This window comes from Rana temporaria, chromosome 1 (assembly GCF_905171775.1).
Source record: "Rana temporaria chromosome 1, aRanTem1.1, whole genome shotgun sequence".
In the NCBI taxonomy this organism is placed as follows: Eukaryota; Metazoa; Chordata; class Amphibia; order Anura; family Ranidae; genus Rana; species Rana temporaria.
Genome location: NC_053489.1, coordinates 353,327,788 through 353,345,009, shown reverse-complemented (window position 1 = coordinate 353,345,009; position 17,222 = coordinate 353,327,788). Strand labels below are relative to the sequence as shown.

The 17,222-nt window shown below is 43.1% G+C and overlaps 1 protein-coding gene across 2 annotated transcripts in view; it reads left to right on the top strand.

Moving 5' to 3' along the window:
- MED26 (mediator complex subunit 26) overlaps positions 1-17,222 on the top strand; it is a 57,178-nt gene that overhangs the window by 17,666 nt on the left and 22,290 nt on the right. Inside the window, exon 2 of one of the 2 annotated variants that reach the window (XM_040321060.1) lies at positions 12,923-12,952. The exons of the other annotated variant lie outside the window; for it this stretch is intronic. Within the exon in view, the coding sequence (XP_040176994.1) occupies positions 12,923-12,952 (30 nt within the window). The remainder of the gene's footprint in view (positions 1-12,922; positions 12,953-17,222) is intronic. 2 annotated transcript variants of the gene reach the window in all.

Below are 17,222 nucleotides of genomic sequence, written 5' to 3'. Positions count from 1 at the left end.
TTTGTTTATTTTTTATCCTTTGTATTCATTTAGTGAGACTATTTACTGCATTAGTAGTTTTGGTAGATGTGTTGTATAATGAATAAGTGATGATACTTATTTAAAATGATTCGGATCATAGTAGCTTCTCTGCTTATTGTCCTCTTATACTCTTCGGGGCTGAGATTACAGTGGCTTGATTATGATCGTAAGAACTTGGTGGGTGCAAAGAACTTGTTAGCTGCTTGTACTTTCAAGTGTGTGTGTGTGGAGAATGCAAAAAAACCCACCTGTTTTACAATGTAGCATTATGCTTTTAAAGTTGAAAATCTAAAGTCCATTTTAGAGATGCAAAAAGTTCATGTGAAGCTCACAGGTGTGAATATCACCTTGAAAGGGGGGTTATACAGGCACTGCGAGCAAGAATGTTAGAGTTAAAAAAAAAAAAAAAAAAAAAACTGCTTTCAGTGTATATACTTTTATTTTTTTTTATTTTTTTATTTTTTTACTTGTTTATTCAATTTAATTTGCAAAAGTCCCTTCATTGGAGTGTTCTTCCAGCAGTATTAAACCCAAAATGTAATGTATTGCGGCTTACCAATCATTGGACATGGTAGCTGCTGTGTGTGTGTGTGTGTGTGTGTGTTTGTTTTTTTTGTCGCCCACCTGGTGATCTGGCCAATAACACGCAAATTGAAGCCAAACTCCAGCTAATACTTTTATAATCAGTTACAGCAAACCGTTTATTTCCCTTTTTTGGGCTAGAAGTTTTCCATAAATACTGATCATTTTTAAGCACCCTTCTCAGTGTAGTTGCGTGAGATCTTTTCTTTTCTTTTGAAAAAAATGTACTGGCTGGATAAAAAAAAAAAAAAAAAAAAATAACTAATACAGCCATTGCATCTAAGAATCGGAAAGCTGCAACTGCAGCTAGAGGCATCATTTCAGATATCATTCTTTTGTGCCGGCGATTCTGTGCACGATGAGAACGATCATAGCGGCAGTTCCGCCGCTTGATTGTTTTTTAAGGCGGCGGGAGGGGACGTCTTGCCTCCCCCCCGCCACAATCCGGTGCTTCTTTGGGCTCTCCCGTGCCCATCAGGGGCCCGGAGAAAGGATCGCCCTGCTCCGGATAGGAAGCATAGAGATGACTGGTGACCAGATGGTCACCAGTCATCTCTATGACCAACTGCGGGTGCGATGTGATAACATCACGCCCGGGTTCCCGGAAGTAAACAAAGCCGCGATTGCGGCTAGTGAGCATGAGTTCTGTGAAATTGTTTTCACGATCTCATGGTTTACAGCCTAGAGAGATGGGGGGGGGGGGGGGTCTTATTGACCCCCCATCTCTCCATAAAACGGACCTGTCGCACACAATTCCTATTACATGGGATGTTTATGTTCCCTGTAATCAGGGCTGTGGAGTCGGTAGATAAATGTTCCGACTCCGACTCCTCAGTTTTATGTACTTCCGACTCCCCGACTCCGACTCCTCTGTATTAATATGCGAATGTATTTTATACATTCCTTGAGGGAAAGAAACGCAACCTACCACAGGACTACTGGCTGGGAAGCCAACAGTCTACTGTATTGCACAGTTTAAGCAAAAGACAAACACAATGAAAACAAAGTTTTATTAATTTTTTTTTTTCCCATAGTCATGTTTAAAGTTTCCATTCCCTTCACTTATACAAGTGTCTCACTCTCTAGTCCTGCAAAAAACATATTTATTTAATCCCTTATCAGTGAGAGGCTAGGTTACACATGGACGCTGCGTTCCCTGTAAAAGCAGAACACAACACTATGGAAAGTATAAGTATTGCAGCTCCTAATTGTGCGTTGCGTGCCATATAGTGAAGCACATGAAAAGCATGCTTCTTCACGGTCACTTAACGTGTTCGTTTTGCGGTTACGTGAGGCACTGCATGCATTGGTCTTTATTCTTACAGTAGAGAAGTCATTAATTATAACTTTTTGTAAATTGGGACATTTAAACTTGCTTTTTTTTATTCCAATCTAAATTTAGTAGGAGTCGGAGTCGGTGCATTGTTTGCCGACTCCGACTCCAGGTACCCAAAATTTCCCCCGACTCCTCGACTCCGACTCCACAGCCCTGCCTGTAATAAAAATAAAAGTGATAAAAATTTTATATATTCTGTAACTAAACTGATGACCTGTAAACACTTTTTAAGTACTGAAGTTTGGCGCCATTCCATGAGTGCGCAATTTTAAAGCATGACATATTGGGTATGTATTTACTCGGCGGAATATCTTTCAAATTTTTTTTTTTCCAAAAAAATTGGGCTAACTTTACTGTTTTCATTAAACCATTTTTAAAAAAAAAAAAAAACGCTTGAAAAATTTATTGCGCAAATACCGTGCAAGATATAAAGTTGCAATGACCGTCATTTTATTCCCTAGGGCAGTGGTCCCCAACCTTTTTGGCACCGAGGACCGGCGTTGTGAAATAGAATCGGGCCAAGGCCGGGGGGGGGGGGGGGGGGTTGTTATGTAGCTTTTCGCAGGCAATTTTTTGAGGAAATGGCTGGTGTTAGCGCTTAAATCATCACAGAACAATGGCTGATATGGTGTTGGGATGATTGAAGCGCATTATTTGTCATTGCATTGTAATGTAAAATGAAATAGTTCAAACTCACCATAGTGCAGAATCTGCCACAAGGTGTGGATTGTCGCTTGCCACGTCACCTGCCACCAGGTGTGGATTGTCGCTTGCCACGTCACCTGCCACCAGGAGTGGATTGTCGCTTGCCACGTCACCTGCCACCAGGAGTGGATTGTCGCTTGCCACGTCACCTGCCACCAGGAGTGGATTGTCGCTTGCCACGTCACCTGCCACCAGGTGTTGATTACCATGTCACCTGCCACTTCATGTCCCATGGTCCTCTGCTGATCTCCTGCAATTGATTCCTCCCCTTGGCCAATGGGAGGGGTACTGGAGCTTCGGCAGCCAGAATCCACAGAGCTGCCCTCTTTCCCTTCTCTCGTGCTGTTACAGAAGGTGAGTGGGGGGAGCAGGGGAAGGAGACACTGACAGTCACTCTGTCATCCTATGCAGCTGTAAACCCGAGCGGGAAGAAGAGGGAGGAGCAGAGGGGGGAGCAGAGCGAGCAGCAGGTGGGAGAGGACATGCATGCCTGCAATTTCCATCTCCCTGTAGGACTGGTCTGTTGCGGTGGGGGGAAGCCCCCAGTCGCCCACAGCACAGCCACCCCAGTCCCCACTGTCACTACTTCCGGGTGGGTGGCGAGAGATGATCTCATCTCTCTGTTACTGCGCCTCGCCACAGTATAGCAGCCCCGCTGTGTGGGCGGAAGTGCCGTGTTCCGGGCCGCGGGGAGAGATGATCTCATCTTTCCGCGCTGCAGTGTGTGGGCGAATTATTTAAAGTTCCTCGGGCGGCCCGGTACCGTTTGATCCACGGACCGGTCCGCGGCCCGGGGGTTGGGAACACTGCCCTAGGGTGTCTGCTAAAAAAAAAAAAAGTGTGTGTGTGTGTTTTTGGAGGTTCTGAGTAATTTTCTAGCAAAAGAATGATGATTTGTACATGTAGGAGAGAAGTGCCAGAATAGACCCGGTATTGAGGTGGTATAAAAGCCCTGTATTGAAGTGGTTAACCATACTTGTTTCCATAATTTTGTCCAACCCCTGTATATTGTGGCTTACCAAGTCTTCAAAGGTGGGTAATGGAATCTGATACCACTCTTCATCCAAAAACCTGGGTAACAATCCTGTGCAATGTACTTTTCCCCTCTCGATGATTGGCTCAGCCCTCTACAGGAAACACAAATCGGATACAATTTCAAAGGCCCCTTCCTTTCCTCTGACCCTCAGTTTTGTGTTTCCAGATCCTCCAGGAGCACTGACACGTTTTTGATTTTCTTGGGTCTGGTAACTGTGGTTGGTGGCTGGCCTACTCTTTCCCTCCGTTTCCCCTCTTGCCTCTGGTAATTCGGAAGAATATTCCAGTCCGATCAGAAGTTGTTCTGATTGCCCCCTGGTGGCCCAGGAGGAGTTGGTTTTCCTCTCTGAAGGCCCTCTCTGTAGATCCTCCCTGGCCCCTTTCAGATGGGAAGGATCTGTTCCATCAGGGACCAGTGTTGCATCCAAACCCTCTGACCTTTCATTTGACGGCCTGGAGGATGAGCGGCGCATCTTACAGTTGAGGGGGTGTTCAGAGATTGTTATTCAAACAATTCTGAGCAGCCGTAAGTTGGTCACAAGAAGAATCTATGGGAAAGCTTGGAAAAGTCTTAATTCCTGGCAAGGGAATTCCGGTTTAGATTCTTTTTCCACTGCCTGTATTTTGGACTTTTTGCACAGGGGAGTAGAGAAAGGACTATCTGTCAGCACCCTTAGGGTTTTAGGTTACGGCCTTGTCTTAGTTTTCAGATAAGAGACTAGCAGAAGGTCCCTTAGTCAGGAGGTTCCTTTCAGCCAGATCTAGACATGCTCCCAAGGTCGTCAAACCTATTCCTCCTTGGGATCTATCATTGGTGTTAAATGCTCTTACAAGGGCTCCTTTTGAGCCTTTGCATGAGGCTTCTCTGAAATGAATTTCCTTAGATTGCTTTCCTTCTGGCTATTACGATAGGAAGAAGGATTTCTGATCTGCAGTCTCTTTCCTGTAAAGACCCCTTCCTGAGGATTCTAGAGGACAGGGTAGTGATTAGGCCTGATCCTTTCTATTTGCCCAAAGTATCTTTAAACTTTCATAGGTCCCAGGAAGTGGTCCTGCCTAGTTTCTGTACCTCTCCCAAGAATGCGGAGGTGGAAAGATTTGGTCTTTTAGATGTAAAGAGATGTCTTCTGCTTTTACCTAGAGGAATCCAGTGGTTTTAAGAGTTCCTCCCATCTGCGGGTATTATTCAGTGGCCCCAAGAAGGGGTCCAAAGTGTCTAAAAGCTCTTTTGCTAGGTGGATTAGGGGGGCTATATGTGAAGCGTACAAAGTTGCAGGAAAACCCCCGTAAGACTTACCGGTAACTGTATTTTCAGGAATCTTCCAGGGCAGCGTTTATATTCCCACCCTATTTTACTTTTCACTGGTCGAACTTGTTTAGTGTGTGTGTGTGTGTGTGTGTGTGTGTGTGTGTTTTTCCCTTTGCCGAGTGCACTTTTGGTGAAGGTTTACTTGATCTTCTAAACAACTGAGGATCAGAGGAAAGGGAGGGGCCGTTTTTAAGTTGTCTGATTTGTGTTTCCTGTAGAGGGCGGAGCCAATCATCTCTCGTAGCTGTTCTGGAAATACTGTTACCGATAAGTCTAACAGGGTTTTTTTTTTTCTCTTTTGGTCGGTTGACCATGTGGACTGAGTTCATGCTTATCAGACGACTTTCGCCTGATACTGTAACTCGCAACGTCAGACACTGCAGCACCAGCTAAGGTAGCACAGCCAATTTGCCCTTTTGAAACTCTGTAAGCTCTGATATGACTTCGTATTACTAGCTGTGCATGCAGCGAATGATGAAAGTGAGACTTCCCACATCCTCTTTCTGCTGATGGGGAAAACTCCAGATTTTCTACTTGCGATTGGGAGCTTTCTGAGTATGTGACGTCCAATTATGGCAGTCACATGATCAGAGACCCTGCCTCCTGGCCCTTTAAGAGGTTTCTGATGCCTTCATTAAAGATGATTGTTGTGTTTATTTTTTGTGTACACTAAAATACAAAAAGGTATTGCACAGGGCGATCCCTTACCTCAACCCCTGGGGCCACACAAGCTTTCTCAGCTCCTCCTCAAGTACTTGGCAAACTGGATGCAGCTGAGGGGGCAATTGTGTAGTAATGCTCCTAAACCAGGCTGTGTGTGTCCATAGATGCATGCAGCCTGGCTCTGCCACCACCTCCTCCTCACAGGATTTGACTGACATCAGTGGAAGCCTATGGCTCTCACTGCTCTCAGACTCCTGTGACAGCAGAAAGAGGAGCAGTGCTGCTGCACACATGACCATTCTAGATCAAGAGGACACATGAAGGTGCTTGGGGATGGCACAAGCAATGGAATTGTATTTTTATTTTTTTTCTCTCCTTTTTGATGCAAGGAAGCTTTAAGGTAAACTATCGTTTGAACCACTTTCATTGAAACAGAATCCATACAGCTAAAGTGTGTTGGAAGCAAAAACCTTTTTAGTCTTGGATAGATTGAGAGATTAGACCCTCTGCCTGTGTAATTAAGAAGGTGCTCTTTATTTGTCCTTGTGAGTGTCAAGGGGCTAGAAAAGGAGGAAAAGCCAAAACTTTGAGTTGTCGCTAGAACGGGTGGTAATGGGACATTTGTTCTTCTGAGGGAATTTTTTCTGTGGGGTGATTCAGCCCTTCTTTCGGTCCTGCTGACAATGGTCTTCTATACAGAAAGTGAAGGGAAATCCACTCTCTCTCCTATGTCCTATGAACAGGTGGTGAGGTGGATTATTCCAATGACTTTGGATATCCCCCACTTTGGTAAGGTTTCCTTTTACCAATATCTGCACAATATCCATTTCCTATTCTATCCAAACTTTATTTTATATTTTTATTAAATGGGTATTTTTAATAAAGATATTAAGTGTTAGTTTTCCACTTCACACATAAAACAATTTAGGTGCCCACAGTTTGCTGTGTTGCATTTGGCTTTCTGAATTGCATTCGAAGTGAAGGGGTTTGCTTAGTGGTAGACTACCAATTAGGGCCGAAACAACTATTCGAATAATCGATTATGAAAATGATAATCGATTAATCGGCCAGTAACATAATGGGGTTAAAAAAATAAAGTTGGCCCTTTATAGTACAAAGAGCAAATCGCTACTGTAAATATTACTTTCACTGTCCCACAGTAAAAAATGAACCTCTTACAGTAGCGATTATTTGCTCTTTTTGTACTAATTTTAGTTTTTTTAACCCCATAATGTTACTAAACATCTCAGGCCTGGGTCACACCTCTGTGCGTTTTGCAGAAACACACTACAGTTCATTTACATGGTTTCACATCCATGATTTTTTCAGCTGCTGCGTATTTGGAAAGGGAAAGGACTTTTTACACAAAACTGCTATTTTTTTTTTTTTTTTTTTTTGGTTCAATATACTTCAATGGAGAAGCTGCAGAAAAACATTTTTGTGGCAATTTTGTGTTTTCTAATCTGCCCAACAACAAATTGGCCTAAAAAAAAATGCATATTTTTTTTTTTTTAAGGTTATTAACCGATCGAAACGATAATCGGCCAACTAATCGATTTATGCAAATAATGGTTATTTGCAGCCCTACAACCAATATTTCACAGAAGAGATTTTAGTTTTGCCATTTGACTCCCTGGAAACCTTTGCCCTGGAATGCAGTGCTGGTTGTTGTTAAAGCTCAAACAGACTGTCTTGTTACAAAATTGATTCCACCTCTCCAAAGGAAATTCAAGTAAATTCAGCTCTCTCCAATTAAGAGTTTGAGTTTTCCAAAATGTTATGAGATAATTGATGTATGTCCAGAAATCACTAAATAGGCCTCATGTACACTGCTGCTGGTAAACGGATGTTAAGGAGCAGTTATGCATTTTATTTTTATCTTTTCAGCCGATTCTGAACTCTCCTGTTGTCTTATTTACATGTACACGGTTGTTTGCAGGCAGTTGCGTGTAGAGGCTTTATCTGGAACCCCCATGCATTCAAAAGCTGTGTTTAGAGGCATTTCAAGCGGATAAACGTGGTAACTTGTGTTTGTTACCAAAACGCTGCTAGACGTTTTTCATTTAAAAAAAAAAAAATTATATATATATATATATTCTCCTTTTTTAGATGCCGGCTTCTAGCTGTGAAGTTAAATCGTTCAGGAGAGGTTAAACAACATCCCGTGTACATGAAGCCTTAGACCTGGGGTGCCCAACCTTTTGAAGCATGAGGGCCACTTAAGCAACTTGGTAACTGCTCACGGGCCACAATGGGCGGAGCGCAGATGCTTGTCCGCTCTGCAGACACAGCTGGATACCATTGGAGGTAGGACACAAGTCTGCCACTCAGAGATGAATGGAGGGTCCAGATGGGTCGGACTGACCGTGTAAAAGGGGCCCATGGCTGCATTCACACTGCGGGTGCAACGCAGTGTACGTTTTGGCTTTTCTGCACTTTCAGAAAGCTCACCAAACTTGCAGGTAATAACAGAAGTCTATGGCTCTGTGCAGGTAACCTGCAGGTGCACTGCTCTGTATCTGCAGATTTGTTTGAAAGCAGCCCAGTAACCACTGCAGAACAGATATGCCCATATATACACTGTAATTTTAGTAATAAACTGACCTTTAATAACAGTATTCTATTCCATCCCCGAGCAGGAGGTCACGGGCAACATCAGACGGCTCCGCGGGCCACTGGTTGGGCACCTCTGCCTTAGACTATGAAAAGTAATTTTTCGCTCAAGATGCAGATTGACATCGACATGCTAATGTCATTTTATGTTTTAACGTTTTATAATACACTAGTGGCATTTTAGGCTAGCTTTACACGTTCCCACACAAAAAACTCTGTTTTTAGAGCCAGTTCACACTGGGGCGGCACGACTTGCCACACGACTCGGCAAGGCGCGGTGTGCAGACGACTTCAGAGTCGACTTGCAAAATGACTTCTGTATTGAAGTCGTCCCCAAAGTAGTACAGGAACCTTTTTACTTCAGTCGCTCCTATTAGAATGGTTCCATTGTACAGAGCAGGACGCGACTTGTCAGGCGGCTGAGTCGACCAAGTGTGAACCGGCTCTTAGGAAAATGTGCAGGGGTGCCATTAACTTAGTGGTTGTAAACATTAATTTTTATTTTTTTCTATTTAAAGTGTAACTCCACTTTTGTTAAAGGGAGGGGGACCTTCCCCTCTGGGTGATCCATGTACCTTTACGAGTTTTTTGATGAACATTGTTGTGGATTCCCACCTTTTTGTTACTATGAAGAAATCCCTGTGTTTCTCTGTGTCTATGCAGAAGTAAACCTAAGTCCCATTTCACACTTGTGTGACCTTGCCGCAACTTGAAGCTATGCCTGTGTAATCTTGAGGACTATGGACCTCAAGTCGCATCAAAGTAGTGGAGGGACTACTTTGAATTTGCACATATGGACTGTATCCACTGGGAATCATGGGGTACGACTTGTCATGCGACCTTGCAGTCCCAAGTCACAGAACTAGTGTTAAAGGGGCCTAGTGGGGGTGTTTTTTTTTTTCTTTCTTTTTTTTTTTTATCAACCCGAGCTTTGCCGGTGCTGCAGCTGAGGAAAATTGCAGACCCTGCATCCCTTTTTAGATGTGATTTTTTTATTTTTATTTATTTATTTTCTTCGAGTATCTTGCCAAAAATGACATTTTTTGTTGCAGGGGATGCCTGAAATGTGATTTTTATCTCTGGCTCACTGATTTTTTTCCCCCCCAAAATCTGCACTATCGCACAAGCAGGAAATAACACATCTAAGGGGCGTTCTGTGTACAGAACACCTTCACGTAGCCATATTGCATACCCCCCCACTAAAGTAGAGTTAACCTATTTAATATACGTTTAAGTATAATGGGTTTATACTTGCCTCATGTGAGACAAACATTTTTTACCTTTTTTAATGTGGTAATAAACCTAAAAGCAAACCTTTTATTATATTGCAGCTTACTATTTCTTGGATGTGTTGGCTGTATTCATTGTTTCTTTTTTTTACTTTTCACCTGGTGATCCAGCCAGTAAGTCTGTTTTTCAAAAGCACATTCTGCTGGAGAGCTTGGATGTTACATAGATGAGACAATCAATTTAACACTGGCAAGGGTGCAATGATCAGCTTTTATTTATGTTGAACCTTTTTTCGTAAAAGGTAAAGATGGTTTGCTGTAACTGCTTATAAAGCATTTCCTGGAGTTTTGCTTATATTTGTTAGTGTATTTAGACCTGTTGGTACAACTAATTCTCCCCTTCCCCCCAGACTGAAAATGCTGTTGTCCAAATGTGCTTTTTCATCCAGAGTGGGGACACTATTACAGGAGATGCTACTTGCCAGATCACCAGGTGAAAACGAGGAAAAAGCTTTAAAGTGGTACTAAAGGTTTGGCTTTAAAAATACAAAAATGTCATACTGGCCTGCTCTGTGCAGTGGTTTTGCGCAGAGCACCCCTGATCCTCTTCTCTGGTCCCTTGCCAGTGCTCCTGGCTCCTCCCCCTTGACCACTGCCCACAATGGCAAGCTGCATGCTCACTCCCATGCCCTGCTTTGTGTCCATAAGATGCACAGAGCTGTGCTTCGTCCCCGCCTATACGTTCTCATGGGCTTAATGCCTGTGATTGACAGCAGTGGGAGCCAATGTGAGGGGAAGTTGTCCTGAGACAGGCAAGGCTCTCATGCACATTGCTCGGTCGGGAGAGGGCTCAGGTGAGTATTAGGGGGGCTGTGGTGAAAGCAGCAAACAGGTTTTACCTTCATCCATACAATACATGAAGGTAAAAAACCTCAAGCCTTTACAACCACTTTAAGTTTGTTTCTTTTTTGTTTTAACTTAAAAAAAAAAAAATTCAGCCACCAAACCAAATGTTTGGTAAGCTAAAAAATATACATTTTTTAATACTACTTTATTGTGGAGAATGCATTAAAGCAAAAGTGGTTTAAGGCCCCCTCCCCGGTTCCTGTTTGTGAAACCTACTTTTGAGGGGTGGGGGGGAGCAGGTACCTATTTCCACTTCCATTCGTTCTGGTCGCCTAGGTGACCGGAAGCAGAAGCTCTCCCTTCTGAAGTCTTTTGGGTCAATATGACAGATGCTAGAAGACTTCATCGCTGCTTGCGCATGTGCAGTGGGCACCCGGCTGTGAAGCCGCTAGCTGTCACAGCCGGGTGCCCATAGTAGAGATGCCTGGGAAGGACATGGCTGCAGTGAGTACACTGCTGGACTATGGGACAGGTGAATGTGGTGTGTGTGGTTTTTTTTTTTTTTTTTTTTATTATTATTAAAAAGTCAGCAGCTACACTTTTTGTAGCTGCCAACTTTTAATAAACAATTGGAACTTTGCTTTAAGTTAACAACTTCAACCTTTTTAGGACGTAGCTATCCTAGCCCAGGGGTGCCCAGGTTCGCTGCTGCCCAGCGTCCGTACCCACCTCCTCTGTGATGTTAAGAGCTGAGGATTTTATCACTTCTGGTTTCAAGTAGAACTATAGGCAATTATTTTTTTTGGACAGAGTAGAGGGTTATAACCCCCTGATCCCCCATTGGGGAGATTTACATTTACTTCCTGTCCGATAGCCAAAGCAGCAAGTGAGAGGAAATCCCTACAAATTAAGGGGAATTCTTTGGGACCCTCCAGGTTACCAGAACTAGTGTTGCCATTGTAAAATTTCCCCGCTATTACTTTTCTGGTGACATTCCTAAATTTGGTATTTTTTACTTTTCCCTTTTCTATAATAAACAGGATAAGAGAGAGAATCCCCCAAATGGGGAAACGGACGGCATAAAAAAAACAAATAGTTCTAATCCATCTCCACTTTTATACTTTGTTTTTGTTATAGGCCGTTACCAGCTTGTATAGCATCTCCTCAAACTGATCGCGGTTTGATCAGATGCCTTGCAGGCCAGAAGAGAGATGGGGTCTAATGGACTCCAGATCGCTCCATAAAGAGGACCTGTCACGGCCCGTGCTATCACAAGAGAGATGTTCCACAGGCGTGCACAATTTTGAAGTGTGACATGTTCGGTATCTATTTACTCAGTATACAACATTTTAAAAATGTAAATGTGGTGCTACATTAAAAATTTCCATCCCCACTTTCATCTCCAGGGTCTGATTTTAAAAAAATAATGTTTGGGAGTTCTAATTTAACCCCTTCCATACAGGGCATTTTTACCCCCTTCCTTCCCAGACCAATTTTTTAGTTTTCAGCGCTGTTGAACTTTGACAATTGCGTGGTCATGCAACACTGCATGACCACTAAATCTGTTTTTTTCCCCCCCACAAATAGAGCTTTCGTTTGGTGGTATTTGATCATCTCTGTGGTTTTTATTTTTTGCGCTATAAACAAAAGAACGGCGACAATTTAAAAAAAAAAAATAATATTTTTTTTATTAAATATCACAATTTTTTTTTTTTTTTTTTTTTTTTTTAACTTTTATTTCTCAGTTTAGGCCGATACGTATTATTCTACATTTTTTTTTTTTTTTTTTTTTTTTTTGTGACCGTGACATTGCGGCGAACACATCGGACACTTTTGACACGTTTTTGGGACCATTCACATTTATACAGCGATTAGTGCTATAAATATGCATTGATTACTGTGTAAATGTGACTGGCAGGGAAGGGGTTAATATGTTGCCTAAGGTGTGTTCTAACTGTAAGGGGGAGGGGACTCACGTCCTGCCCGCAGTCTACCCGCAGACTGTGTGGCCGGAAGTGGGTGCAAAAAAACCTGGCTCCTAACTTTTTCCGCTTGCTCCTAGATTCCAAGCAAATTTGTCAAGCCCTGCCCTAGCCTCAAGATCACACAGTGTCTAGTTACAAATGAAACTAGTTGTTGAAAGTGTTAGTTGCTTGTCTGTGGTGCCAATTCAGCGGATTCAGTACAAAGTGTCAGTAACCTGGTAAAAGTATAGAAGACTGGTGTTTTTTTCTTCAGGTCATGGATACAGAGCTGCTTAGCAAGTTGTTGAGAGCGAGCAATATATTCATTTAACGTATTTTTTTTTTTTTTTCTCTATTTTGAGTTTGCCTTTCCATTGCTTCTCAGCCTCTGGTCAGCCCCCAGGTAGAAATGGAGGAATCTGTTTGATGTGTCCCCATTCAGACTACATAGGTCTATGGCCAGCTTGGCTCCCCTTCTTCCCATGTAAGAATGCTGGTGATTGGCTGTTCAGGCATCCAGTGCCATTGCCTTGGATGGAAAGAAGACTCTTCAGTTTTTTTGTAAGCTCCATGTCATGATATGAACCTTTTCACACTGCTTCTTCTCTTTGCTTCGCAGGCCAAACAAAGCAGCAGAAGCAAAATGAAGGTGAGTATGAATTTGTGGAGAGCAGCCAGTAGTTTAAAAAACATACATATTTTTTTTTTCTCTCTACATTTTGTGGGCAAAGCACAAGTTTTCCTTTTTGTGAAAACTTGCCTCTTCCAACATTTATATTATTTGCTCTTCATAGTCTGTGTTTAATCTGTCCTTCCTGCCATTTCTCTCAATATTGCAAGAGTATCAGCACCGGAGGAAGTTGAGAAAAATAAGCAAGGATAAACCTCACCTGAGGTATGGCCAGAGATAAATTTTGGCCATTTGTATAGTAAAAATACATTGGGCTAGATTCAGTAAGTTGCGGCGTAGCGTAAATGGGGCCGGCGTAAGCCCGCCTAATTCAAATGTGGAAGGGGGGCGTGTTTTATGTTGCTGTGTGATGACCTGACGTGATTGACGTTTTTTACGAATGGCGCATGCGCCGTCCGTGTACATATCCCAGTGTAAATTGCTCCCAAGTACGCCACAACGACATATTGGTTTCGACGTGAACGTAAATTACGTACAGCCCTATTCGCGAACGACTTGCGCAAGCGACGTAAAAAATTCAAATTTCGAAGCGGGAACAACGTCCATACTTAACATTGGCTGCGCCTCCTAATGGCAGGAGTAACCTTACGCCGAAAAAGCCTAACGTAAACGACGTAAAAAAAATTGCGCCGGGCGTACTTTTGTGAATCGGCGTATCTAGGTCATTTGCATATTCTACGCCGAAAACAACGGAAGCGGCCAGCGTAAAAATGCACACAATTATACGCCGCCACATTCAAGTTACGTCGGCGGAGGAAGCCTTTTTTTTTTTTTCAACGCATCTGCCTTGGAGAATCTGCGCAGATTTGAAATTACGTTGGCGTATCTGGAGATACGCCGCTGTATCTTCTTGCTGAATCTAGCCCCTGGTCTCTAATAATATTGAGTGCCCCATCTGAGGCTGCTGCAGGTGCTCTGTGATATGAGGAAGTTCTGATGAGTGTCACAATTTCCCCTACTCCAATCACAGAACACTTTGCATTCATTGCATTTTTGAATCAGGGACAGTAATCAGTGTAGTGAGGTTGAGGAATGCTACTTTGTTTCATGTTGTAATCTAAATATGTATGAAATCTGAAACAAAATGGTCCCAAAGGGTAAAAGATTTTGCACCACGGTACCACCGCATTTCATGGGCTGTTCAGCTGCATAATTTATACAGAGATCAATGAATGAACTACAAGCCCCATCTGCCACAGCGGTAGACAAACTTGTAGTTCTCAGTGAAACATGAGCGCGGTGTTAACTGCGCTTGTAGACCATTGATATTTCCTCCAGCTTTGTAACTGTGAAAGTCCATACCTAGGTACAGAAAGCGAGCTGAAGCAAGATTGAACTTGCAATCCAGGGATCGTGGTTGCAGTGCTTTGCAGGCTTATTTTGCAAATAAAAGTACATTCAGTGGAGCCATGCAAGGTCGATTGCGAATCACATGTTTCATATCGCTGTGCACACCGGAGTGAGAGCGCAAATTCTAGCACTAGACCTCCTCCATAACCCTAAACTGATTACCCATAGAAAATATAGGGTGCTGAAGTTTGTCTCCAATTCATGGGCGGACACAAATTTAACCGCTTGTCTACCGCCCGCCGTCATGATGGCTCTTTTCAGACCTTTGTGCTATTAATTGCAGAGTGCTCTCCAGGTTCAGGGCATCTCTGGTGACCCTGCTTCTTAAAATGGAACTTAAGGGGGTAAATGCTTACCTATCCAATGGTCCTGCCCTGACTTCTTCTGAGTGCCAGTCTTTGGGCCTCCTCATTGGCCAGTGGGGAAGGAGCTGGAGCGAAACTCGGACACCAGCCTGTTACTGTAAGCAGAGCTTCACATGGCAGCACTGTTTACGGTGCTGGAGAAGACAGCGAGCAGGCATGTAAGGGCATTTTATTGCAGAATAGATGGTGCATTTTTCTTCTGCCATAAAAGCCTGCCTTCTTTGTTTCTTCTGGGAAGAAAAGAGTAGAGTGGAGACGTGAGGACAGCAGGAACAGTCCACTGCTGGATGTGGGGGGAGTGCTGTTTTCTGGAGGATCGAATGAGTATAGCCTTTCTGTTTGACCCTGGACAAACAAGCAGTTAACGCATGTAGTGCGGGCACTCCCCCACTTCATGGGTGGGAAATTCCTGGAGTTCTGTTTTAAGTTTCTCATTTAAGACTTGGTGAGTAAGGCCAGTTGGGTTGAAGCACCTAGAGATGCCTCACAGCTGGTACTATTGGGTGCCATTTTTTAATTGCAAGGGTTGAGGCTAAAGGATCGCGTTTTAGAGGAAATGCCATCCAGCTGCTGCTCCTGCACCTGAAAGAGCAAGTGTAACATCTGACTACGAGTACAGTTCACTGTCTGCCTACAATCATTCAGTCTACTCTGACCAGCTGTATCCAATTTGCACAAGTGTGAACCCCCCAGCCTCTGGTTTTGACATTGTGCTTTTTATGTCTCCAGCTAGCAGGGAGGGGAGATACCTTGCAGTGTAACAAGCCCCGATTGGGTGCTTTTCAGGAAAGGGGAGTGTCTGGCTCACTTGATGCTCAGCAAAAGCGCATCTGCTGAGTGGGTAAATGAGGCGCGGACCACAATGAGAGACAAGAAAAACAAACTTTGTTCCTTCAGGTTGCCTTCGCACACAAAAGAACTTGGGGACACAAAAATTCAATAAAATACACAATTTTGTGGTAATAATATATAAGACGTGGTTGCACCAAGTACATTATATGTACTCGGTGCAACCACGCCCCAGCCCCCCACCACCACCACAAATAGAGCTTTTTTTTTGGTGGTATTGGACAGTCTATATGTGCTATAAACAAGGACCGTCAAATTTGGAAAAAAAATGTTTTACTTGCTGCTAAAAAAAAAAACTATCCAATAAATAATGTAAAGTTTTATTTCTTGATAAATTTAGGCCAAAATGTATTCTGCTACATATTTTGGTCCAAAAAAAAAATCCCAATAAGTGTATATTGATCTGTGCAAAAGTTATAGCATCTACAAACTATGGGATATACAGTATACTGGAATTAGTATTTTTGCTGGTAATGGCGATCAGAGACCTATAGTGGGACTGCGATATTAACATTGACACTTTTTGGGAACCAGTAACGCTAATGATGATCAGTCCTAAGAAATCTGCACTGTCACTGTACTAATGACACTGGCTGGGAAGGGGTTAAACATCTAGGGCAATCAAAGGGTTAAATGTGTGCCTATCCAGTGTCTGTGTGTACTTTGTGTGGTGCTTTCACTAGGGGAAGGAACTGGTTTTATTCTCTGATTTGCGGGGAAAGAAAATCTATTACTTCCCTGCTGACAGGGCTCTGCCTTGTTTACATAGGCAGAGCCCTGTCCTGTGTAAATTCATGGCCATAATCCATTGGCCGGCACCCAACCCTCCCAGAAGTGTCAGATCACGTACTAGGTATGTGATCTGATGCCGCAAGCGGTTAAGGTTTTGACACATTGGAAAGGTGTGTCAATATGAAAAGTTTGCAGGTGGGTACTGTAGTCCTTTAAAGATGGCTGAGAACAATGCCACAGGAGCATTCTCTTGGCAACATTTCTGGCAGAAATCCCAAAAAGCCTTTAATGGTATTTTTAACAGACCCAAGGGGGCGATTTAAGGGCTTGTCTCAATAGCCTTTAGGTTCATGTGTGTGCGGTGATGTACATGCAAAGTTTGTGGATGATTAACAGATTAGGATTAGTCTGTTTGCTCATGTATGGAGCACATGAGGTTTCACAATCTAAATAAGTCACATGAATGAAACTGGTAGGTAAATTCTCCATTAGTGAGAGAAGTTCTTGGAGTTGAAAAGCTCACCTGCTTACAGATATGGAGCTTGGTGTTGGTGCAGATCTGCCTGTCGCTTTCAAGGAGCTTAGTAATGCTTGTAGAAATTGATATTTTCTAGCACACCAAATCCTGAATTCTAATGCTGGTATGATTCACAGAAACAGTAAATATGCACTAAAGGCATAGTCCACCTATTAAATTAAAAATGATATGCGCACATAATAAAAAAAGAATGCATTACATGTTTGTGTGTGCAGCTCTGCAGAGCATTGTAGCTGTGAACAGTGCATCATGGGCCTATTGCACAGGCTCCTGCCTGGTTTACTTTCCAGACCCAGCTCTGTATGAAGGTATGCACCTACCAACAATTGGGTATCTGGGGAAAAGAAACAATGCACTTACTAGTGTGGTGAACGTCATCCATTGAGATCCATAA